This window comes from Perca fluviatilis, chromosome 22 (genome assembly GCF_010015445.1).
Source record: "Perca fluviatilis chromosome 22, GENO_Pfluv_1.0, whole genome shotgun sequence".
NCBI classification, from domain to species: domain Eukaryota; kingdom Metazoa; phylum Chordata; class Actinopteri; order Perciformes; family Percidae; genus Perca; species Perca fluviatilis.
This window is the reverse complement of record NC_053133.1, coordinates 12,562,710-12,589,858: the sequence shown is the minus strand read 5'-3', so window position 1 is coordinate 12,589,858 and position 27,149 is coordinate 12,562,710. Positions and strand designations below refer to the sequence as shown.

The following is a 27,149-nucleotide window of genomic DNA, read 5'->3' as shown; positions in this document are numbered from 1 at the left end:
CTTCACCATTGCTTTCCCTGGCCTCCCTCTGCATTCATGATGTATTATGAAAGGTGTATTGGGAAATATACAAGGCTTTTTGTCATGTTGTTTTGTTCCAAACCTGGAATCCACTTGTGTGGAATTTAAATAAGTACAGTTTAGGAAAAAGGGAAGAGGGCATGGTAATTACAGTGTTGCTTAAGCTTACATATGGCATTTTGGCTTTGCTACAAAGGGCACCAACTTTAAAAATGAATGAGAAATCATTCATAAGGGCAGACGTGAGAGGGAAAGATAAAGGAGTAAGCAGGGAAATGGCAAAGTTTGAAGGCGAGGGGAAGAGAGGTTGTGCTTTAGTGTTTGCTCCATTAAGGCTTTTCTAGCAGCGGAGGTTTTACTTTGTCAATGCAAACATTTCACTTAAAAAACAATAAAACCAACAACTATATGCGGAGCTCTATAAGAATCTAAGTAATAATAAGGACTTTGACATTGATTGTGATCCTGGTCAATGAAGGTACTGTAGTTGAGGAAAATTGTTGAGAGATTGAGCATCCTGACTGGTTTGGAATGGCTTCTGTTTTTAATCCTCCTTATTTTCCTGTCTCTGTGTGAAGCACGATAAGGACCTCATTATCACAACATTGTTTTAGTTTTTAGTTTTTTATTTAACACATTCAGCGCCACACAAACAGCCTCCAATCTGTATTTAAAAAGGTCTTTTTTTTTTTTTTTTTTATACATGCAAGCAAAGAGTGATGTGTTGTGCTTTTGCTATGTGTCCATTACACTCCATCATCTGTAGTGTCTCTATCTGATTGTTCATGATTTATACCTTTCCCTTTTCCCCCCTCCTTCTATCTTCTTCTGCAGGCACACAGAGGATCTGTCTGATTATTCTGAACCAGCCTCTTGATAAGGACTACCTGCACATCCTCTGGAGTAAAGGTATATCTCACACATCCCTAACACAGATTAAACAAGGCCCCTTTTTAGCACTTAGATCCTGTACTGGGCATGTATTCCCCTGTTGTTGTTTTTTGTCAGACTGTGCTTTCTAGCCTGTTTCTCCACTGTGCAAAATTGTAATTACTGCCCTGTCATTGAAAATGCCCCGTCTCTGCCCTCTGCCCACATTTCCTGTGAGATGTCTTTTAATGAAGTTAAAGATGACATTTTTTTTTTTTTCAGAAAAAATTAAATTAAAGAAAATATTTATTTTTTGTTTTACAGTATAACTCTTGTGGCTGCATGACCTGGACAGTTGATCAAAACAAAACTATTATTCAAGTTGCAGTTCCAGTGCATTCCCAGCCTGAATATTGCAGAATGATTCTGTTGCCCCCGAGGCACTGCCTTTTCTGAAAGCACTCTTATTGCAATTGTAAGGTCTCAAGGTAACAAGAATAGCACATTCATTCTGATTCATTCAAGTGTGTAAACATTCATTATAGCTAATTGGTTGGTAAATAATGTAATAATGTAAACACAGGCAGTGGCAGTAAGCGTCCACTCAGCGAGGGAGTGACAGAGTGGATATAAACAAACCCACTGGACCCAAGACCCCTGCATTTAGTATGTGGGCATTTCAGTCGTAACAAATCCACCCTCAGAACTGACTGAGCTGTTGCTTACATTTTGCACCCATTCATAAGAGGGGTGATGGTCTTGATTTCCTGTCTTCACATCTCACCTCGCTAAGTACACCTCTGCCGAGTCAGGCTAGTTAGCTACTGCTAGTTAGCTCTGTTTCTTTAGTAGGCTACTACCAGCTCGAAGTTAGCTTAACAGACCCTGTTGGTGCGGGGCTGTAAAGCCACGGGGCAGTGCAGGATTTTTATTAGCCACCGGCTACCCGCGGAGCGCTAATTTAATGAGTATTTTATCCACGCGCTCTGTGTTTCGGTATGAGCACCAAGCCTAAACGGGCAAAGAATCCTGGCTCCAGGCCTCCCAGCGGGTAACTGTGTATTCCACATGGAGCCGTTATTTAGTTGTTCTGAAGAAAGGGGGAGGGGTCTGTCCTATTCTTGATCTGCGAGTGTTAAACAAATACCTGCAAACTTACAGATTGAAAAAGCTAACGCTCAGACAGCTTCTGAGCGCTATCAGTCATTGGTTTGCAACAATCGATCTTACAGATGCTTACTTTCACGTAGCGTTACACCCGGACCACAGGCAGTTCCTAAGTTTTGTATTCATGGGCATGGCCTACGGATACCTGGTGCTGCCGTTCAGCTTGTCTATCGCTCCCCACACTTTCACCAAATGTGTCGAGGCGGCATTAGCTCCTCTCTGCGAGAGAGGCGTTCGCGTATTACCTTATCTAGACGATTTGGGCTCTGATAGCGACTTCCAGAGAACAAACAGTGGCGCAGCTATCACTAGTTCAGTCATACATTCAAGTACTGGGCTTTTTGGTAAATCTAAGGAAAAGTTTGCTGATCCTGAGTCAGCAGTTTTCTTTCCTCGGCTTGGAATTATATGCTCCCTTTCCAGGGCATGTCTGTCAGAGTGCAGAGTGGCAGCGTTTTCTCGCTGCCTCGCTCAGTTTCAGTTGGGATGCAAACTGCGTTTCCGGACGAGCAGCAGGGAGAGGGGTCTGGACAAAGCAAACTCTCCACATCAACCACATGGAGCTTTCAGCGAATTTTGGCTTTAAAGCATTTTTGTCCAGTTCTGACAGGCCAGCATGTTCTGATCAGGACGTACAATACAACGGTGGTTTCCTAGATAAAAAGAGACAGACAGGGACCTGTTCACTTCCCCTGTTAAAACTGTCTCGCTCTCTGTTGCAATCGTGCAGTGTTTATTTTCTATCTCTTGGAGCCACTCCTGTCCCATGCCTCCTGAACCTGGGGGCGGACCTTCTCTCCAGGTGGGGACCGCTTGTGAGACATTTGTGTCTCACGCTAAATATTATCTTATTCCTTTGCGTTGGCCTTTGGTTTTTTTTTTTCTTATGTGTGGTGCAAGGGTGGCTCTGTGAGAGCACCCTAAATTTCGTTGTACCTTCACAGTGCAATGACAATAAAGGCTATTCTATTCTATTCTATACATATAGAATTGGCAAAGAACACACTTTCTGTGAAAAATGGCAGAAACTTTTAAGCCGGCGGCTGTACCGTCATATTCAAACATACAGTACCTGTTGCGCAATACAAACTCACTCAATAGCTTCACTAGCAGTTTTGGACTAACAGTCATTCCTAGGGGCATTTTTATGTTTATTGTTGAAGATAGGAAGAACTGTGCTCAGTCACTTATACATCAGCAACCTGCTGGTCACATGTTGTTAGTAATTTATGAACCAAGGAAGTCCCCTAGAGTCCAACCACATCTTTGTCATTGGTAACTCGAGGATGTAAAAATAGATTTGATTTTCCTTCTGCTTCATGAGTACTCCAAGGCCCTTTTATCAGAGTAAAAGACAAATAGAAATTCAGAAACCTCAAAACAGAAGGCTCATCGTTAAAAGAGGAAAAATAAGTTTTTGAAGGGAAATGGAGCTTCAGACTCCCTGAGGTGTCGCTTCTGAGATGCATTGATGCATAGCAGTTGTGCTGCTTGGCTGTGATGTATTTAATATGCAAAGCTGACTTTGAGCCTTTTAAACCAGACAGTGTCATCGCTGGTTCTCAACTGTTTTGATGCTTAGACCATGAAACACAACAAAAAAACACAGCACGCCAATTAATGAAAAATGTAATCCACAGACTACAATCAGGGAAGAAGGTTAGTAAACCCATAACTTTGAAGGCAAACCACATCAGATTGAGATTTAATGAACCATCTTTGATATTCTTATCAACTTTGCAAAACCCAAGAGGCACCTGAGCTTTTTCCATCGCACACCTCTCTTGGTATGCGCTTGTATAGTAGAGGACCTCTAGAAAATGCCTAATGGCATTAGACAAAGCAATTTCTTCATCTGATTTCACACCAAAGGTTGCCTGCTGCCCCAAGATAAAGATTCTTTGGATAGTTAATTAAGTGAGAAGAATACAAAATATGGAATTTAAAGAAAGAGAAACGTATACAACATTCATCCAAAGGATTTTGATATGGGTTAATTGATGATAAATCGCAACAAGGTCTTACACTGAGCATCCAGAATAAAGGAGAAGGTCAGTTTTCTGTAGTTCTGCACAATACTCCAAAAATCATATTACTTGTTTTTTAGAAAATTGCAGTTTTTATATGATTTTGAAATGCATTCGAACACCCATTTGTAATTTTTCAGTGCTAACAATATCTACAATGAAAACAGTTTTTCAATGTTCAGCTTAAATTGTTTGTTTGCTACCAACATGTGGAGAAATTAGACTTGTAATAGAATTTTTTTTTTTTACGCCCTGTTTATTAGTAACTGACCCTGAACGATGTTTGGAGATTGATATTTTTCATTTTATATTCTAATTTTCAAATCCAAACTGTGACCAGCAAAGTTGAACTGATATGGTTATACTCCAGTGATTTCATTTTACAAAAATGCAATACAAAGCTACATCTCCTTTTGCTGATTGTTTCACTCGTTTTTTTTCTTATCCCATTCAATACTTGCCAGTAATACAGGACCAGAAACATCATCTAACTGCACCATTTTGCAATGTACTTTGACATGACATGATGCAGCTTGATAATGTCATATGTGTGCTCCCTGTTAGATAAGGCTACTTATTAAAGTTTCAGACAGATTTTGGGTGGTTTTTGTAAGTGCCACAAGCAATGCTGTGCTGTGGATGTCAGAAATTGGAAAGCTTTCTTGATCAGTTTTGCTCTGGGCAGCAGTGCACATGGGACTTAAAGAAGTTTTGACAGGATGATGATGGTGCATGAATGGCAGATCTCAGATCTCTCGCAGTGTGATGGATACACGCTTGTAGCAAGTTTAACATTCCTTACTTGAAATGCCATGTATTTTTAATGTTGTTTATGGGATGAGCAGATGAGCGTGTCAAAGTGTGTGTCATTCTCCAGATGGTTGTTCACCTGGAGGCATCGTAGCATGGTCTCCACCCTTACAAACGCACACGCACACGTACACAGCACTCTCAGGTTCTCTGATGTGCTGCCCCTGGGCCCCCTCATCACCTGTGGGAGAGGTAGAGCAGCAGGGAGCAAAGGAGCGATAGAGGCTGGAAGAGTGCAACACTGATCAAAGGGAAGCTCGTTCACAAGTGCCGAGTGTGATGTTGCGAAGTGGGATCATGCTGCATATCTCACTCACGCACCCTCCCACTCATCTAGTCCATCAGTCACACTCTTGTTAATCTTGTCAGTCATCTGTTCAGTCAGTCAATCAGTCACTCATTTACTTACTTACGGATGCCTCACTTACTTCACTGTGTAACAACACAAACAAGCAAATCAATAAAGCAATCAGCAGAGGTAACTCTCTACAAGAGAAAACCAGGCCTGTGCCTGATTTCATCATTTGTTGATGTGGAGCAGCCTGTTGAAGTTTATGAACATCACCCATCAGCCAGTTGAGTGTCAGCCTTGCAATCAAGGCCGGGTGGGTGATACGGACGGACACACAGACACAGACACAGACACAGACACACACACACACACACACACACACACACACACACACACACACACACACACACACACACCCACCCACCACCCTAAACTTCTGCATTTAAGCCCATGTGTCAGATGGAGTGAATGTACACGGAGAATTTGAAGAATAAGGTAATCCCTGTAAAACTTGATGGGAAAGAGAGAATGGAAGAGCTGGTGAAATTTTGCCACAGAGAATGACAAAGTGAAGAATAGAGTGGAGCTCGAAAAAAAGAAAATTAGATATTTGTGCAGGAAATCAATCAAAGTTGAGGCAAGGTATAGAGAGGGTGGCTCTGGAGACAGGGTGACAGGTGGAGGGGGAGAGGTGGACTGATAGATGAGGGGAGGACATCAAGGCATCATAATAAGGATAATAATCTTTTCACCGCTCTTTGTGACCGTTTGCCCTCTTCTGTACAGTGCTAAAGCCCCATACTGATGGGTATTAATCCTTACCAGTGTTGGGGAGTAACGGAAAACATGTAACGGCGTTACGTATTCAGAATACAAATTATGAGTAACTGTATTCCGTTACAGTTACAATTTAAATCGTTGGTATTTAGAATACAGTTACATTGTTGAAATCAATGGATTACATGACGATACTTCTCTGTTTCACGAGTTTATTCACTCTGACTAAATTAAGGCAATTTTCCAGAAGCCCCGATATGAAATCGAAAAAAATAGCTATTTGCATGATCAGTCACAATGGAGTCGGAACCGGCACGACAGAGCCAGGGCAGGAATAAGTTTCTATCTTGGAAATTCAAACAGCATTTCAGATTAAAGAACGAACGGGGAGAATGAAATATAACTGTGCAGTGCAACCTGTGCTAGCCAGCAACCAACCTCCTTTCAGCGTCCAAATTACTCCACCTCCAACCTGAAGAAGCATCTTAAAGTAAGCTATTTTTTTAATTAGCCAAGAGTAGTCGTCTGCTGTAGTTTTACTGGTCACCTTGCTATTTTAACATTGACGTGCGACTTTACATTCTCCTACGTGCTGATTTACTAGCTCCTGAGCCGTTTAAAGACTGACTAGCCCCGTTTGACGTTAGCTAAAATTAGCTCGTGGTAGCAAGACTGCGGTTAGATTTTTGTAGTATGCAGTTCGGGACTACCAATACAATAATCTATCTGCTTGTTCAGGTACACATTCAGCTAGTTGGAATAAAAAGAACACACCAGTATAGGCCTGTTTAGTAAGCTGGATGTGATAGCTGCATTCCTACACTTATAAAACGCAATTCAATGTGGAAGTAATCCTGAAGTAATCAAAGTATTCAGAATACGTTACTCAGATTGAGTAACGTAACGGAATACGTTACAAATTACATTTGTGGGCATGTATTCTGTATTCTGTAACGAAATACGTTTTGAAAGTATCCTTCCCAACACTGATCCTTACCACTAACCTCATCAATACTTGCCTGCTATAGAATATTCCCCGTGTGTGTGTGTGTGTGTGTTGCATGAACATGTAAATGCATCTTTCCTGCATCAAACTCAAGAGCAAAACAGATGGTTGAAAAGCACTGGAATGACAGGTTAAGTACTGTGTGTGGAAGTGCATTATCTCCTGACAACCATGTGTATAGGTCATCCAGCAGAGTAAGTGACAGGAGGAGTTGGTTCTGAAGCCTGGGGAGGGATTATTACAGCTAGTTAATTTACAAGGTCCTCTCCACTGACCGCTTCTGCTGTCTCTGCTAAGCTCACATCGTACCATCAGCAGAATTCATTTGGCTGCTTATGTCCCTAGATGTGATTTTCTGTTGAGCTTGTTTGTAAAACCCATACGCTCTGAGGAGGAGTCGGGTAGGCTGTTGCATTTACAATTGTGGCGTACTTCAAGCAGCCGGCAATTCATTGTTTTCAGTGGAAGAATGACAGTAATTGTATCTTCACTGCCTGTGAATAAAGTGCAGATGGAGAGATAATCTTTCTCAAGTTCAGTTTACCCACTTACGCCAGATGATCGCACAGGCCTTTCCCTTACAATAAAGGTTAACGTCTCAATAAGGTTGACTCGGTTTATGTGAATTTGGAGTCAAAAACAGCAATCTTAAAACGACAGAAGAAGCACACTTGACTGTTTGACACACAGACCCAAGAAAAGCAACAGCACTTGTTATATGGTTGGACATCAACACAGGGAACAAAGTGCTTTGCTGTGACATTTTTAAAATACAGGGACATACAATATAACATCAATTACTAATGCATACACAGCAGAAAAAGGTTTTAAACATTGTAAAGGGTTTCCCCCTGGGAAGTTGGTTAGATGATCACAGCCATTGATGTTTCAAGTCCAGCAGGTCCATATAACTTTAACTAATTTCAACTTGACCAGACTGCATTGGATACACTTGTCAATTTGGTGATACTCAGACTAATGTCAGCCTGGTGTCTACCCTGTAGTGCAGCTTTAAGTATTTTTCTCACACTTGAGCATCAGATTGTTTCTACTTTTCTCAACTTCTATAAACTTCTGAAGTTTTCTTTTCCCCCCGACATTACAGTGGGCTATGCTGATTAAAGGTACCCAGTGGAGTTTTTGACTACTGGTAGTGCTATGGATCAATCATTTCACATTCCCTATGTATCTGTTTGTTTGTTTGTAATGTGCACATGCAGTTTAATGGTATACCACTGATTGACAGCTGGTGGCAGTAACACACAAAAAAGTGTAGTAATGTGTCAGGCGGTGATGTAGAATAGTGCTAGCTGTTAAACATGGATGTAAACAATGCATGATTTAACATATTCAAAGGATTTGCCTTACATTTGTTTTATTAGAAAGGAAATATATTAAACACATTTGTTAGACCACAAGCTCTCTATGCATTTTCATGAGAAACACTTAAAGGAAACAACTTCTAAACAGTTTGAAGAATCGCCTCACTCATTTAATACACGGCCGTTGCTGATTGATGTATAGCGCGACTGATCATTTTCCCTGAGGCTTAATAAGGCTAACATTGTTTATAAACTTTTTTTATTATTTCTTTTTACATTAGCGGAGGTACTTTTTATTTGTGAAGAGGCATGGTAAATGGTAAATAAATTAACAGTGTAAAATAACGTCAAAAGTGGTTTTGACGTAAACACATTGAATTGCTTATCAAAACTAGCTTTGGCAAGGAGAAGTCTCCCATCATAAAATGTTGCAGTTTGTGGTTGACTGACAGACGTTTTTATTACACCACAGTGTGAATGCAGCCTAAGATTATATTATAAATATAAGAAAAAAGTCCAAATGCATATAATCTAAAATGATACAAATATAAGTAAATTTGTGTGTGTGTGTGTGTGTGTGTGTGTGTGTGTGTGTGTGTGTGTGTGTGTGTGTGCGCAAAGCTAAGTAAATGATTGACAGACAGAAGTAACTGTTTTACAACCTTAGTTCTGAAAATTAAAGTATATATATATATATATATACACACACACCTATAATGACTGATAGCTTTACAGTCTGTCACCACCAAGAAGAGTTTCTCTCTTATTGTTTGAAAAGTTTCTCAGCCTTTGCACTCTGTCAGAGATAATGAGTCATTTACATTCCAATCATTTCTTGACAAGAAACGGCGACAGTAAGGTTATGAATAAAAGCGCTGCCTTAAGAAAGTGTCTTATTTACATCATTGCAAATGCGTCTGCATTCTCTCACTTTGTAAACTCTCAAGCCTGGGATAGTTAGATTTAGAAGGATACCCTCCTCTATCAAAAATATTCATTCCTCTCCTTTAAACTAGTCTTACTTATTTTACAGTATGTAGGTGTGACACAGTATGCGTTGCAGATGCTATATTTTTATGCGTGGTAGATATAGAAATAATAACTGCTGCTGTGAAGATGGCAGTTATGCTAAGTTTAAACTCTGCACCTAGATGTGTTATTACAGTGTACAACCTGGAGGACAGAAGTGCAAACTGAAATATTTAATTCATGCCTGTGAGGTGAGCAAATCAAGGCAAATTACAAGTAGAAAGTCTTGATGGTGATTTAACCCTGAAGTGTGAGGTAGGTAGTAGGTAGTTTTGTCTCATTAATAATTAAATACCTTAGAACACAAGGTGATATTCTTCAAGTAAATACCAATTTTGAAAGAACTTAGTTTTCATGAGAGCTTCCCATTTTGTTAATATTTAGTTTGTGTGCATTAGGACACACGGACACGCACGCGTGAGCATTGTAAACCACACGGACGATGATCGACAGTTGGTAGCTACGCACAAAGAAACTTAGCAATGCGACATCAAGACAAGAGAAGAAGACTGTCAGCGAGCACACATGGATGTAAATGATAAAGTCTTCAGACTGTAAAAAAAAAAAAAAATCATCTTTGCAAATGTTTTGAGAAAGGTAATGCATTAAAGGCCCTATACACGCAGACCGGTGTATTCTGATTTATTAAACTTCTGCTTAGATTGAAGTTGGGCCAAACTATTTTGTGGTTTATGTAAGGGCCGTGTATTTTGAACTAATAAGACCTTAATTTTTTTACAGAAGATATTTTGGCAGGTCATAGCAGGGAAAGCATTGGTGTAATTGATTATATAAAATCTAGAAGGGCACTCGGAGAGCGCAGACCTCTGTCATGCCCTGTCTCGTATTGTTAACGAAAGGGGAAAAAATAACTTTTGTATCTGCCCCCTGATTCGGATCCGCTTCACAGTTTAATGTGTTCTTCCTTGGCCCATGCTACTCTCATTCACTAAGTTTAATGAAAATTGGGCCAGTAGTTTTTCTCTAATCCTGCTGACAAACAGACAAACAAAACCGAACTGAGCCATTGTGAACAAAATCGGTTTCATCTGCGCTTTTGCTGCCTTGACAAGTCAAAATGTCAGGTGCAACAAAGCTTACAGGAGACTGAGGGACCAACCCAAGAGAAGAGGCCTAGTCAGCCAACGAAAGAGAAATCACCTGTGTGGGCATGCAATTCACTCAATGCACCTACCATTCTTGCTCAAACTAATGCTACTCTGGTAACATGCAGTTAATCAGGCTCGGCTCGGCTGTGGTTCATCTAGAGATTTGCCGTGTCCCCTTTTTCCGTCTAGCCTTCACACATCCAGGTAGCATTTCAGCCAGGGCAGGGGGAGCAGGGAGCCCTTCTCAGCCTGCATAATAAACAGCGTGCTGAATGGCCGGAGACGTGCGCAACCACCGGCAACAAAACAATGTGCTGGAGAGCCCAAGAGCCTGGGCATTCATCTAACGTGTTTGTGTACGATTCATTTCATCATTTGCATGCAGGGTAGGCAGCAATCCACTGATCTCATAAAGTGGCGTATGTATGACACGCCAATTTGTATGCCATTTTGGTGCGTTATCAAGATGCATAATCGCTTTTTAGTGTGTTTATCAACGCAGTTTGGCCGACATTGACCTACATTACGTGTGAATTTTCGCCGTAGCGAGTAATATCAAGGGACTCAAGTCAAAAGTCAAATTGAATCAAGGATTTGGAGAATCGTTACACCCTTAGTCTGTGTTTAACCCTTGTGTTGTGTTTCTGTCAACCTTTCGACGTTTTTGACGCCTTTTTTTGTTCGTTTTTTGCTTTTTCCAACATATTAAATTGTTAAATTTTTCTTCTACACATTTTCAGCATTTATTTCTACGTCCTATATTTTCTGATATAAAACAACAATTGAAAACAGGTCAATGTGACCCGAAGTCAACACAAGGGTTAACCACTGTTTCCCCCTGACTAAGGCTTGTATTCACCAATAAACGAATAATTTGAGCCCTGTGAGACAGGATTTTATCACAGTAGCAAATGTATGTATTTAGTAAAAATACGTGTCAACTTCCAGGAATGTGTGCTTGCACAGTTCACATGTGTAATAGACAGCTGTGACTGGAACGTATTCTTCATATTATAACCTATTGTATTACTCCTTTTTGCAACGAGACAAATGACATTCACAGAGGCTTCAAGGATGGGTTTAGGGAATGGACACATTTGGAGAAACAAAGCCGATGAGACAGAACACGTGTACTTGCCCATCTCTTTGGTGCAGGCTTTAGTTAGTTTGAAAGTAGGTGCAAGTATAAAATTATAGCGGATACTTTGAAGTTTTTCCCCTGTGTGCACCACAGCAGCTCCAAACAGAAAAAAAAGACTAAAATAATAGGCTGCTTGTTCAATTTGAATAGAATAGAGGCCATGAAAGTGCATACATTTGCAAATAGTTTGCATCTAATTTAGTGCAACTGGAATACCATTTTTTAAGAATGGTTCATCTGTCTGTTTTTAAAATCAGAAAAGATAAGTGCACTTTCACTTACTTTGCCTTCAAAGGGTCAAATCAAATTTACAGGTCTATGGTCTATGTAGCGTGCCTTTTTGTAATTTTTTTCTATTGCAGAAATTTTCTTTCAAACCAATTTGGATCAAACTTTTGCAGTGATTGAAGTCATGCCAAAGTTTTTCATTTTGTAAACAATGTTTATTAGTTACAAATCAATGACAAGTACAACCAATGTTTCCCCTCCCTCACCCCACTTCCCCAGACCCTTCCCAATAGACCTTTTTCACAGCAGACATGTTGACATGTCATAGTAGGAAAAGCACAGGTGTATTCCAAACCATTAATGATTGCTGCATTCCACTTAGGAGAGGCCCTGGTATTGTGCATGCTGACTCACTGAAATAGCTTACTGGGACACTTGATGGATTTGAGCCATTGTTAAGGTTATCAATTTCAGCTGTGCTTTTCCTACTATGACAAGTCAAAATGTCTGCTGTGAAAAAGGTCCATAACACCATATGAAAACATTACAATAATGTATTACTAACAACAGATGAATGAGTGTCATAAACCCACACAGAAAAAACAACCAAAAAAACAGCAGTACCAAAAAACCAGTCCCTCCAGAAAAACGCGATTATGCGATTGCATAATTCAATGCATAATCAGCCAAAGTCTGCATATTGATGCGGGGGCTGCATTTTTTTCACCGCATAAATTGCCGATTTCCGTGCAAAATATGCGGGGCTTGCATGATTTCATAATCCCTGCAAAAAAGTCCCATATATCTTAAATGTTGCGTTTACTTCACACGAACAGCCATTTTCCCCTGTCGCCATGGGAACCTTATGAAGTGACGTAATTATGTGACGTGAACATCATCGAAAAGCATTGTGTTGGGGGAATCACTTTTTTTTCTCCGCAGTTTTTGCAAGTTCCCGCAATTTTTGCAAGTTCCCACAATTTCATCGCATAAAATTGCATAAATATCCTGCATATTCCATCGCATTTTTTAAGAAAACTTGCTGCATAATCAAGGATTTTTGCCCGCAATAATCACAAAAAAACTTTTTCTGGAAGGACTGGAAAAACAATGTTGCCTACGCTCTAGGTAGTACTCTCCGTGCTCTTTTGCCTTATCTAACCCTTGCATTTCTAAGGAATGTATAAAAGGTTTCCAAGATTTCTTCTTGAACACCATACATGATGCCATTTTGTTAATCCATTATTTAATTCTTGGTCTGTTTGCTTTCTCCCAATAAAGAGCAATAAGCCATTTGGCTTGCAAGATACACATGTCATGTCATGTGTCAGTGTATATATTCCTTTTTCCTTAGTTTTAAGTTTTAATTTCAAAAAGTCTACAGAGGGGATTCTGTCTATCACGTTTTACTTTCCAAAATTCTACTATTTCCCTGCAATCCCACATGCAATGTTACATGTTTCCTTTACATTCAATACACATAGTACATGTGTCTGGTATATTGTCATCAAAATAATGTCATTTTATTCGTGTTACATATATATGTATGAGCCAAAATATAATGCAATATTTTAGAGATAATTTCCGTGTATCTTCACAAAGCATGTTACAATCCTTGTCTAATAGTGCATCTTTTATTATATGGCACTTATCTAAACAATTCTTACAAAACAAGTGTCTCATAGATCAGTGCTTTGCATTGTTAGGTGTCTATGTTGCCTTTAAAAATCAAGCCAGCAGGCTCTAGAACTGTGGGTGTCCTCACAAAACTCCTGGACACCTCTAAAGCAACTTAGGTAGGTAACTTTTCCCGCTTCGGCCCCCCTACATGTTGGAAGCAGAATTGTCGGTTACATTACATTGTCCAGTTCATTTGAACTAAAGATTCGCTACCCGATCTGGCATAATGTAATGTAATGAACAATTCTGCTTCCGACCTGTAGGGGAACCGAAGCGGGAAAGGTTACCTACAGGTGAAACTCGGATAATTAGAATATCGTCCAAAAGTTCATTTATTTCAGTAATTCAACTTAAAAGGTGAAACTAATGTATTATATAGACTCATTACATGCGAAGCATGATTGTGGCTTACAGCTTATGAAAACTTTAGAAAAAATTAGAATGTTGTGAAAAGGTTCAATATTGTAGGCTAGTGTCACACTCTAATCAGCTAATTAATCCAAAACTTCTGCAAAGGGGGTTCCTGAGCCTTTCAATGGTCTCTGTCTGGTTCAGTAGAATTCACAATCATGGGGAAGACTGCTGACCTGACAGTTAGGCAGAAAACTATCATTGACACCCTCCACAAAGATGGAAAGCCTCAAAAGGTAATTGCAAAAGAAGTTGGATGTTCTCAAAGTGCTGTATCAAAGCACATTAATAGAAAGTTAAGTGGAAAGGAAAAGTGTGGAAGAAAAAGGTGCACAAGCAGCAGGGATGACCGCAGCCTGGAGAGGATTGTCAGGAAAAGGCCATTCAAAAGTGTGGGGGAGCTTTACAAGGAGTGGACTGATCCTGGAGTTACTGCATCAAGAGCCACCACACACAGATGGATCTTGGACATGGGCTTCAAATGTTGTATGTTGTAAGCGTCATACCTGGGCTAAAGAAAAAAATAACAGGTCTGTTGCTCAGTGGTCCAAAGTCCTCTTTTCTAATGAGAGCAAATGTTGCATCTCATTTGGAAACCAAGGTCCCAGAGTCTGGAGGAAGAGTAGAGAGACACACAATCCAAGATGCTTGAAGTCCAGTGTTTCCACTGTCTGTGTTGATTTGGGGAGCCATGTCATCTGCTGGTGTTGGTCCACTGTGCTTTAGTCCGGAGTCAACACAGCCGTCTACCAGGACATTTTAGAGCACTTCATGCTTCCTTCAGCAGACACGCTTTATGGAGATGCTGCCTTCATTTTCCAGCAGAACTTGGCACCTGCCCACACTGCCAAAAGTACCAAAACCTGGTTCAATGACCATGGGATTACTGTGCTTGATTGGCCAGCAAACTCACCTGACCTGAACCCCATAGAGAATCTATGGGGCATTGGCAAGAGAAAGATGAGACATGAGGCCGAACAATGCAGAAGAGCTGAAGGCCGCTACTGAAGCATCCTGGTCTTCCGTAACACCACAGGCTGATAGCATTCATGCCACGCCGCATTGAGGCAGTAATTCATGTAAAAGGGGCCCAAACCAAATACTAAGCACATATGCATGATTATACTTTTCAGAAGGCTGACATTTCTTTATTTAAAATGGTTTTTTTGTGTGATTTCATGTACTGTAATATTCAAATTTTTTGAGATTTTGTTTGGTGTTTTTCATAAGCTGTAAGCCATAATCATCAAAATTATAACAAATAAAGGCTTGAAATGTCTCGATTTGCATGTAATGAGTCTATATAATATATTAGTTTCATCTTTTAAGTTTAATTACTGAAATAAATGAACTTTTGCACGAAAATGAAGCCGCACCACAGGATACACCGAGAGAGCATGCAGTATATTTATCAGGAGTAGTAGTGTGTGATTTTGCTCCTACAAACTCTATTACCTGAGAATAATATATTTGAACATCCTTGTACCCTGTACAACTTGCACTCATAAATTTGCAGCTCACAATTCTTAATTCTTTGCTCAACAAAATATACAATGCCAAGTATTCTTAGTAAGTGCCATTTTTGTTTGCACCCCTCTCCTGTGGCACTAATCCCAAGTGGGGTTTCCTGTCTGCACTGAGGCTCTCACTAAATGTGATGAGTTTTTGGGGAGGGAGAAATAATGTTAGTTAGTGAAGCACGTAGAGAAAGTTACACCTGTATGCCACCAGTTAGACTAAACTGGTCGTGGTGCAACCAGATAGGAACATACAAATTGACTCAACAATCAAAACATCTGAAGTGGAGTGGACATACTGTAAGCTAAGCACACCTCTGCATGAGTGGAAACTGGTTTATTGTGACACTACACATCGTTTTCACCAGTTTTAACTGGGTCATATGTAACAGTAACTTGGTTATATTTTAAAAAGCAGGCGTGTCGGTAAATGTAAGGTGTCCTATTTTTGTAAAAAGTAATTGCCCGCAGTTACACAGGTTAAAGTTTCTCTCTGTCTATCTTTCTGTAGCTCTCTTGAGGGCTTGTGCTGATGGAGCTGCCAATCACCTTCATAACATCACTGCTGGAGTTAGAGACAGGTGAGTCTGTCTTGTGTTCACATTTGCATTAGTTAATTTGTGTTTTCACTTATGTCTTCCTCTGTGCATTCAGATGTGTGGTTATGTTTGAAAGTGCAGAATGTTTATTTATTAGCATTGTGTTTGTTTTTGAGCAGCAGCAGTACTGCATCATGCATTCAGCAACTGTGTGTGTGTGTTGTGTGTGTGGGAAAATGCACCCTGTTGATGCATTAGTGTTGTGTGTGTTTCTGACAAAGTACTCTGTGTGCATTCTGCAACCATTTTTTGTGTGTGGCTAATGGAGGACCGCTGTCAGGGCCAAGATGGATCTGGGGTTCACTGTGTCCCTGAAGTGTTAGGCTTTCACATTAACACTCCCGAGTGTGAGCATGAGTGCGTATTCTGTCAGGGTGTGAATGTGATGTTATGTGCGTCTATGTTTGTCTGTCTACATGCATGCTCTTGCAATTCTGTCTTGGAAACAACCATTTTAGGTTGTTATCTGAGGTGAGGACATATTTGCAAAGGGACATCTTTTAGGCCCATTTGCACATTCTCAGTGCGCAAACTTATTCTTGTCCTTGAGGTTAGGACCTAAGATTAAAGCTGAAATTCTTATTGTTTTAACAACAAATATAGTGTTATTAGTAAGACTGTATTCAACCAACGAAAATCTTGCCCAACTGATATTCTACCTACACTTCAACCATTTGGTCGATGGGGGGGAAAAAACATCTGCATGTTATCTCTATATTAACTAAATGATCCACAGTGCACTCTACCTGGAAGTGTTGTGTGTCCATCAAAGCGTTTTTTTCCTAAAGCCACCATACGTTTTTAATGCTTCGCAATGGGGGTGCCCCATATTCACAGGATGCTACAAACACCAGCAGCATGACGAGGTGCTGTGCGTCTATTCTGCGCTGAGTGCTGCGTGCTTTTTTCTGGTCGTAGAAAAATGTCCAACTCTGGGTAAAAAGCTGCGTTCGTCACAGTCACTTTTTACCCAGCTGTCCATTCACAGTGGAGGAGGGGCAGCCGCGGGACAAATACCAGTGTTTCTTCCAGGTTGACTGCTGTAGCCTGGCGGATTAGACCAAATTCTGTTCTAAATTTAACACTTTAAAGTTTCTTTGAAGAATTATCAATGATTTATGTAAATATGTCACTTTCAAAGCTGGTTTACCGGTTACTCCCGTTATTTCCTTACAAGCAATGTAGTTCATAAAAGGCTATTTTTTAATCAGAGTCCGGCAAAGTGCTCACTCCACATAAAACGCTACATTAAAGCACTTCCAGCAAACTTCATGGAGAACAATGAGGGAAAAAACGCATCACCGAACTGTTTTAACGGCATATTTTCTGGTCTAGCTCAGCTAAAAACACCAAATCTGTCAGCATCTGTTAGTGTGTTGTTCACCACCAAACCTGTTTGTAACCGTAACAGGCTAACGTTACCTACGTTAGCTTTACTTTACCTGTTTAACTGACTTAGATAACACACTTGACTGTCCTGCTGCCACAGACGTGAACTAACCACAGACAGTTGCCTCATTCAGTGACTCATGGCAGTGCGTCGCTGCAGTTTATGGTGGTGTGCCTCTGCAGATAGGGAAAATTGGAATTAGACACTGCCGTGATTACTAAGATTACCACAATAAATGCTCAACCAACAGCAATTGTTTACTTATGCTTCTAGATGGGAATGAGGCTGTACAGAACTAGAATTATATGTGATTAAAAGTATGCCAGTACAGTTTTTGTTGGTGATTATAGAATGATGAAGGTCCTTACTAGTACAGTAGGACAACCATGTATATTTTGCGTGTCTGCGAGCATGTATTTTTATTTTTTTCATTGACTTTCAAAAGAAACATGGCTATGTTTCTTTGTCTCCGAGAGTGAGTTTGAGCATGTTTGGCCTGCTGGCAGAGACATCGCTCATACGTCTGTCTGTTTGTAAGACATAGCGCATTCATTATTTGACCCTCAAGTCTGAGCTCTGTCAGCAGCCTGTACAGTGGAGTTGACAGCCAAGCCTCACTTTTAGCCCAACCGCTTACAACCCCAAACAGCATGTCCTGAAAAGTTATACATTATACAGGGAGGGTGGAGATGGGGGGGGGGGGCATAATGAGGAAGAGGAGGAGAGGGAAAAGAAGGGAATGTTTACGGGTGGGGATGCATAAATCAATCACTAGCAAGTTAAGATGTATTTAACCTTAACATTAACATAACTAATGGGCTACAAAGAGGGAAAGGAGGAGAGGAAGGGAGGTGCTTTTACTTACTGTCTTTTCAGTACTGGCCACACAGACAACAGCAGCCCCACATAATCAAATAGAGGGATTTATAAGAGAAATGCAGGAAAAGAAAAAGAAAACAAAAGATGAGATTGCTTGATATATGATTTTGAAATCAAGATAAAGACTTAATACATAGATGAGCAAAGCTCTGTGGGTTGTTTGTGTGCAGGTGTACATCTTAGGGCTTTCACTTTTCCCCCAAATAATGTACAAATGAACCCGTTGCTGGGACATTTATTTCACCCCAGAAATCACAGTGAAAAACTTGAGTTCAAAATATCAAAACTGGGCTATTTTGTTTGTCGGATACAAGCAGAGCAGAGCCTTCTGAGAGGCCCTGCATCTAAACTGTTGCTTACACATCAACAGACTCATTAAAGGATCAGTCCTCTTCGAAACCTTTGCAAGTGATGCTGACAAAATTGTGCTGCCTCGCTGCAGGGGAACACGTCGGCTTTTAAGATTTAGTTAAAAAAAAAAAAAAAAAGCCAGCAAAAGTACTCCGGAGTCTGTGCGCTGACATCACTTTGACCAAATTTACTGCATTTATGCTAGTGAAGATGTTAAGTTATGTCAGATTTGTTGAGAGACTCAAGGCAGTTCTTTTGCCTGTAGAGAAACTGTGCCTGAGGTGGTGTTTTGGAGGACAAACCAAATTTGTAGCGTTACAATATCTTTTAAGGTTTTCTTTGAAATGTAAAAGATGGCAAACCACTTTGAAAAAGCAATGGCCTTACTGAGTGAGGTTACCTGTGTGTGTATTTGTCCACGTCTGCCTGCAAATGTGTATTTTCATCAGAAAATAATGAGGATAATAAAGTTTCCGGTCAGCTTCTACAGCCTCCATGCTTTTCTCTCACAATGTGGGTGGACGGCCTGCCACAGTTAAAAGAAAGGTGGTGATTTTCTGTCAAAACAGCCTTAATGATAGTCATTAAGGATGAAGAGAGGAGAGGGCACGTCAGGCTAAGGCTTTCTGCCTCTCATGATAAGTCGAGTGACAATGGTTTAACTTCACTGTATGGAGTGTTAGAAGACAAACCGTACATATTTATATTTTCATACAAAATCCAGATGGACCTTCCATTCAAATGCTTTTTGTGTTTTTTTTATTAAAGCAATCTCTCAGTTTCTCAGTCACACACACACACACACACACACACACACACACACACACACACACACACACACACACACACACACACACACACACACACACACACACACACACACCTCTCATCTCTGTTGACATCTATGGTCCTGTCTCCACTGTTTTTTTAAACCCTGTGTTAGTATTCTGTTATGTGATGATATACAGTACATGACTGACGTCTATACACTTGATCACTTTGTCCTAGCAGTTGCTCAATTCTTAGAAATCTGTCACTTATTTGTTTTTTTTCCTGGTATTGAATCTAAAGTACTACTCTGACATATTTGCATTAAATTGCTCAAAGCCCCATAAATGTGCCTTTATATGGATTGCTCATCACATGCTTTTGTCTCTCTCTCAATTTAATCTGTCTTTTACTTTGTCTTACTTATCTTTTTTTCTGAATCTTCTACTTACTGTGTTAGCAGCAGGCAAGAAGCAGTATCCACCATGGACATGCATTAATAAATACTAAAATACTGCCCATTTAATTACATACCTCTATAGTTTGTGGTTAGGAAACTGGCAAAATCAGCCACTAACTACTCCACAAAGAGCTGAGTTTCATGCAAGAACTAACCAAAAACCCAGTTAGTAATGGGACTCCTTGGTACCAGTAGGAACTGGAGCTCAGGTGATTGAATTCAGGTGAATTAGAAAACTGCAATGATTTAAAGTAATGTGTTGTTTAGCTGTTGATACAGTTAATAACATTAGTACTTTATGGGCCCTATTTTGACGATCTGAAACGCAAGTAGGCTATCAAACGTGAAACGCAAGTAGCTTTGTGGGCGGATCTCGGGCACTGTTGCTATTATACAGGCGGGATAAATGACTCTTGCCCCCGAAGCAAATCTAAAATGGGTTGGTCTGAAGTAGCTAGGTGTGGTTTGGGCGTAACGTGCAATAAACCAATCAGAGCGTCATCTCTCATTCCCTTTAAGAGCAGGCGCGCTTGTTCCATGGCGGATTGCTATTATGACGGCGGATTTGCCTGGTGCACGCCAGCGGGAGCTGTCCGAGATGCGGCAAAGTAATAAATGCCCGTCTTGACCGGGTGGCGATGTTGCTGCGGCCTCTCGGCGCCGCTCCTCAAGTCTGGAGAGGATTGCTGCAGCCATGGAGCGTGGGCCTCCAAACGCACCACCTGCACCTGTTGTGCCCCTTCCTCCTCCCCCCACTCCATCTCCGTCCACCCGCTCCACCAGGAGCGCATCGCGCATTACTCCCGGACCAGATTCCGCCGGAGTGTCCAATCCCACCGTAGTTCAACATCACGTCTCCTTAAGTCCTCTAATATTTCCTCATTTATGTCATCAACACATCCATGATTCATGGAGATGTTGTGTAAAACACAACAAACCACAAAGAATGCTGCGACTTTTTGAGGACTGTACTGTAAAGTGCCTCCTGACCTATCCAAACACATGAAGCGCATATTTTTCTTTGTAATTATGTATGGTTTGCAAAAATGGGAACTGCTGCATGTAGATGAGAGAAGCAAAGTGTATGCGCGTTGTGCACACGCTACATTATGGCCAAGCATGTGCCCCTAAAATAACATCTGAATAACGCGCCACTGACTTTAGACTAGCGCCACTGACTTTAGACCAGGTTTTTCCTGGTCAGTGGCGGAATTGTTTTCTGAAACTGCAAAATAGCACCAGAGAACGTTTGCGCCTGAACACGCCTCCTCTTTTCGCTGAACCGCCCCCGGGAGCGCAAATACATTCCCTAATTTACCGACGTGCGTCTGTGGAGGGAAAAGTCCGCTGTGCGTCGGGTGCAAAATAGGAATGATACATGCGTCGGTGTACAAAGGCAATTGCGCTGAGTGCAAGATATGGCCCTATATGGCTGTGTGTGTGTATCTGTAGGATACAGCTGGTCTATACAATAACTTGTGCTATATGGATTATTATCAGTAAATTATTTAATTCTATCAACAGAACCCTCACCCTCAACTTACAAACTGGTATTCAAAACACTTTAAGCTGACCAACATGACCACTGAGCAACTGTCAGCAATTTAAAGCCTTTCACCTCATAAAATGAATTGGCAAATTAGTATTATTATATACCAAACTTGCACTTAAATTGCTTTCATCTGGACTCAGGTTCTTTCGTCGGAGCTGAGACCCTCTGGCTCTCCTGTAATCGAACCCTCTATCTTCCCCATTTCTAAATGAAAAAAGCATTTGGTCTAATTTGTGCATATAATCAAATCCTCTGAGAGGATAAGAAGTCAAGAGATGGGTTGGTGGGGGAGCAAAGAGGGGGGATGTGGGAGGAGGAAATTGTACACGAGCAGAGTTTATAAAGTGTGTGTGTGTGTGTGTGTGTGTGTGTGTGTGTGTGTGTGTGTGTGTGTGTTGGAGTTACAGGAAGATGGAGATGTGTGAATCAATCCATGTTTGACTAAGCATTTGTATATGTGGAAGAGATTGTCAGAGCATAGTTTTGTCAGCATGAGAGTATGCATTTGGGTTTGGAGAAGATAATGCTGTCAGCCTCCGCAAATGAAGTTGTCAAGTGCGAGACTGCTTATTTTATAAGACTTAGTGGCAAAGAGATATCTCCCGACAGTTGCTCTTTCTATTTGTCATTTCTTGTTTTCTCATTTGCATATCACAAGTTTTATTCTTTATCCTCACCAGACAGGCCGACTGTGTTATGATTAAAGTATTTATAGGGTCAGTATATTTTAGCGTTGTGGTCCCCATGTGAGTTGAGTTGATATGCAGATGGGGTCAGCAAAGATTTCTAAGGCTGACATGATTGTTTAGAAGGATATTTGTTTAGAATGTACTTAACAAGGTTTCAAATGTATCATTCTCATTATACGATCCATTCAAAGCTCCCTTCAAATATGTTGCAAGTCACACAGCTTGGGAACTGTTTAACTGCTGGGGTATCGAGAATTGCGTGATCTAAAAAACAGAGTCACAGGCCAACAATTAGGAGGATTACACCGTGAATGAAACCGGGCAGGGCGTTTGAGAGACTCATGGACCAGCTGATGACTAATAAGAAACAGCTTCTTGCTCCTAATTGCTTTCAGTGCAGTTATTAATTAGCTTTCATTTCATTTCACACTCAACATGAATTAAAGCAACATGCTAAGTCATTTTACAATGGAACCTTTTTGGATTCATGATTTCTTTTTCTCTTCTTGTTGTGGTAGGTGGTTATAATTTATTTAATGTTACGTTACTACAGTAGGTCTCTTAGCAGTAAAATAATTTCTCAATCAGCAGTAATTACCTACTATTACTGATTTTATTGTGTTTATTGTGGCTCGTCAGACACCGCCTACCAAGAGCCTGGGTCTGTCCGAGGTTTCTTCCCAAGAGGGAGTTTTTCCTCGCCACTGTCGCACTGCTTGCTCTTGAGGGAATTACTGGAATTGTTGGAATTGTTGGGGCTTTGTAAATTATAGAGTGTGGTCTAGACCTACTCTATCTGTAAAGTGTCTCGAGATAACTTATGTTATGATTTGATACTATAAATAAAATAAAATTGAATTCTTTATTATCATGTCATCCTTTGTCAAAAAGCTCATAGCCTAACTGTCTTTCTTCTGCTTGTTTTAAACCCAGATATTCTTTCACTACACTTGCTATGCTGTTACACTCCAAGTGGAGTTTGTCTATTATAGACTGATTGAAAGGTCCCTTTGCGTTTATTGCTCTGTGTTGGAAATGCTGAGTTGAGTTGATGAGCATGGGGAACTGGGTCTTACCTTTTTAACGTGGGCTTTGCACTTTACTTTTGACATAGTGTGTGTTGAGGTATCATTAGTTTTTGTTAAGTTTATTTATTTACGAATTGTTTTGATTACGGTTAATTCAAATTAATATTATTCCTCCCCCCTCTCTTTAGTACACCTAGTAGCCCTAAGAGTTTAGGGGATAAGGAGTGTGTGGAATTATGACTGTGTCTGGTTATTAGTCTGACAGCCTATGGGCATCGAGCTGATAAACTTTGGGATTAGACACTGTTGTATCACAAATCATTGGATTGCTGTTGGATGAACAAATCCAGATGCTACAGACACACATAGATGTTTTCATAATCATACCTACATCCAAACATTGTCAAACAGGTGGCTCTTTTAATTGCTTCAATACAGAATAACGCAAGCACGTTAAAGACATCTGTACATCAGCATGCAAGCAACCTCACACTCATGTGCCTTGAGGTCTTGCTAATCACAACTTTTGTTGCAATGGGATAATAAGATCTCTGTTAGCACAGATTTTTAATGCCTACCTTTGCTGTACTGCTTTTATTTTTATGAAATCAGACACTTATAAACCACATACAACTCACCTCTACAAACCAACAAGTCCTCATATTTGAATTACAAAACAGGTCATTTGTCAATACCTTTTCAAAATAACCCTTATGAACCTAAGACCAATGATTAATATGGTTTCTAGTCTGGTATCTCTATGGTTGAGTTTTGGTTAAGTTCATGAAACTAAAACTACTTTGTTGGTTTCTTCTAAATGTGATTACGATGGTTTCTAAACTCAACCCTGGCTGTTGGTGAAAGACAGGATGCTGTGGCTTCCAGTGCCAAGTCAGACACCAAGCTTGCCTAAGAGGTTTTGCAGCACTATGCCCTCTTCTGCCTTTTTCATAATGAAAGAGGGACAGTCATGATCACAAGAGGTTAAATGACCGATTATGTTGTTTTTCTGATGAGATATGACCGTCACCTACAAACCCATTCAATCAACGAATACTCTCTAGCACATACACTCACATTGACAAGTTATATCTTGTCACAAACCATGTCTAGAGTTTATATGCAAGTTTGTGAGTCTTCTTATGAGTCAGAGAGCTGAACGTGACAAAGTGCTGTGCTTTGGCTTGTTTATGTACTGAATATGGATCGTTAATGATGTCATCCAAAATAATACCTCCACCCCTTCACTGGCTCTCCTCCTCTGATTGGGAGATGGGAGGAATGAGAGGAGTAATCAGAGCTGCATCTCCTCAAGTGATAAAAAGACAAGAAAAGTGAGAAGAGTGTTCGTCATCATGCTTTGATTCAGGAGATGATGAAAGGAAGCAAGAGAATATAAACAAAACATTTTGCTGTAATTAAGTGGTCAAATGGAAGCATGGTGCAGGTTTAGTTTGCTCTAAACAAAGACAGAAAGTATAAGATGGTGGAAGGGAATGCTTTTTTGACTTAACGAAGTGGTTAGATTGACAGAAATTGCCTCAGGTATATTGAAAAGTAAGTATTGCAGAGCGGAAATGAGACAAGATTGAAAGAGGGTGTAAAGGAGAAGACAGCATGCAAAAGGAGAGGTGTGGGTTGGCAAGGAGAGGGAGAAAAAAAGCCGGCAAAGAGATTGCAGAGAGAGGGACACACAAGCAGGCTGATAGACAAACATACGCACACGCAAACACAGGCAAAGGTCACACAGCCATCCCCGCCACCCGGTACTCAGACAAACTGGCGGTAAAATGCTCTATTTCCCATCCAAATTAAAGTGTCAGTTAATATTAATGTGGAAGTGAAGACTGTCAGACACTCAGCATGCACACACACACACACACACACACACACACACACACACACACACACACACACACACACACACACACACACACACACACACTCAAACGCATTTACGCTTACGCACACAGACACAAATACAGAATTTAGAATCTCGCCTGGTCAATTACTATCCGCCAACAGAGTCATGCACACAGGGCACAATTGTGTGTGTGTGTGTGTGTGTGTGTGTGTGTGTGTGTGTGTGTGTGTGTGTGTGTGTGAAGCTCTGATCAGGCCCAGTGTCTCGTCCCATCTGTCACATGAAGGTTATTTCTGAATGGAGATGCAATTGTGGCGTCGTGGATTATAAGGCGGGCAAAACTGTGCATGTGTTTGTGTGAACCTGCTTATTGCAGAGGTTTGTGTACATTGTATGTGTTTGTGTGGACAAGGAAGGTTTTTACCTGGATAAAATTTTTTATCCAGCTCGGGTTGTGTCAGATTGTCTTTACGTGTGTGTGTGTGTGTGTGTGTGTGTGTGTGTGTGTGTGTGTGTGTGTGTGGCAGCAGATTGCATACAATTGCTGTTCTGTTTGTTTTGCTGTATCTTGTTGGTGTAAATGGGAACACTGAGGAGGAAGGGAGGGAATAATCCTTCTGTATCTCTTTCTTCAACCAACCGGAACATCGCTCTCGCCTCTTGCTGGGCAGCACATTCATACACCACACACACACACACACACACACACACACACACACACACACACACACACACACACACACACACACACACACACACCCAACCAACCATGAAATCATAATGTCAGACCTGTTAATGCCTGTAGATAGCGGCAGCCGCATCCCTGCGTGGTCCTGCTCCTTACACATAAACACACACACACACACACACAAATGGAATAAACAGAGAGCTATCTGTCTCTCTGACAGAAATATTCTACTCAGTAGCGGCTGGTAGATTTTTGGTTGTTTCCACTGATATCTGCTACAGACCTTGTTAATTCCTACACCCTGGGAATGCAGGCTGCCTCAAAACACAGTTGTATTTGGATGAATGAAATACATTGGGAGATTTGTATTCAGAATGCAACGTCTGCATGCACGTATATTCCCAAACCTCCTGCCCAGTTTAATTTTCCGTTGTAATCCTCTTAATTGCATGTATTAACATAGTATTTCTGCCAGGTTTATGTAGTTTACAACTAATATTCTGTATTACTTAATTTTGTGATCATTGTGCCTGTTTTCTGAGGGGCAATAATGGGTTATGCAAGTCATAAAACCATGGAAAAGTAGGGCTGGGTGAATTTTTATGTCAATTAATTGCATTTAGACTTTTTTTTTTCTTTCTTCGTACTCTGTTATACAAATAATGTGCATGTACAGCGGCCTTACGTAAGCAAACAACATGCTTTAGAACCTAACGATCCAGGTTCATTTGCATCCTCCAGCACACATGTTCCTGTAATCGTGAAAGTTAACACACATTTGTTTCTTGCATACTAGTCTCGCATTGCCAGACTTTCCTCCACAGCTCTGCGGAGGAGGGTCAGGTTAGTCCACACAGCATTCCGTGATGGGAGAAAAACTTGCTCTGGTTTATTGGCATTTCTTTAAACCAATCACAATCGTCTTGGCCGGTGCTAAGCACCGGACACAATAACGGTGCCTCTCCAAAATAGCCTCGGGAAGGAACTTGTTTTGGTGGAACATGTGGTCGTTCAAAAATTGCAACAGAAAACTCAGATTGGACAGATAGTCTAGCTAGCTGTCTGGATTTATCCTGTAGAGATCTGAGGAGCCGTTAACCGTAGTCCTAAGAAAGAAAGCAGAAGGTAACGGACATCCGGCCTAAAATGAGGGACATCCGACAGATCTTCCGGCGGGACTGTAGCAATCCCCTAAATGATTCATTGTCGATATAAACTACTTGCATACTAACTACAAAATAACTGTCAAAATTAATACATTCTGTATTCTTAGTGCACATTACTTTTCAGGTATTATTAAAGAATAGGGAATTTATTTTTATGATTTTAATCATTTAAGATGGCTGAAATGTGCACCTTTAAACAAAGCTTAACCCTGTTATATAGGGGGGCTATGGTGCATAATGAGCACACAATTTGGGTTTTCTCCCTATTTTTCTCATCACTTTTTATTACAGTATTTAAAGCATGATTT

The 27,149-nt window shown here is 40.6% G+C and overlaps 1 protein-coding gene across 2 annotated transcripts in view; it reads left to right on the top strand.

The window, feature by feature from the left end:
• The window catches only part of tpk1 (thiamin pyrophosphokinase 1), an 82,311-nt gene that overhangs the window by 10,209 nt on the left and 44,953 nt on the right, over positions 1-27,149 (top strand). For both annotated transcript variants that reach the window (XM_039790044.1, XM_039790042.1), the window contains exons 3-4: positions 856-930; positions 15,919-15,988. In XM_039790044.1, the coding sequence (XP_039645978.1) occupies positions 856-930; positions 15,919-15,988 (145 nt within the window). The remainder of the gene's footprint in view (positions 1-855; positions 931-15,918; positions 15,989-27,149) is intronic.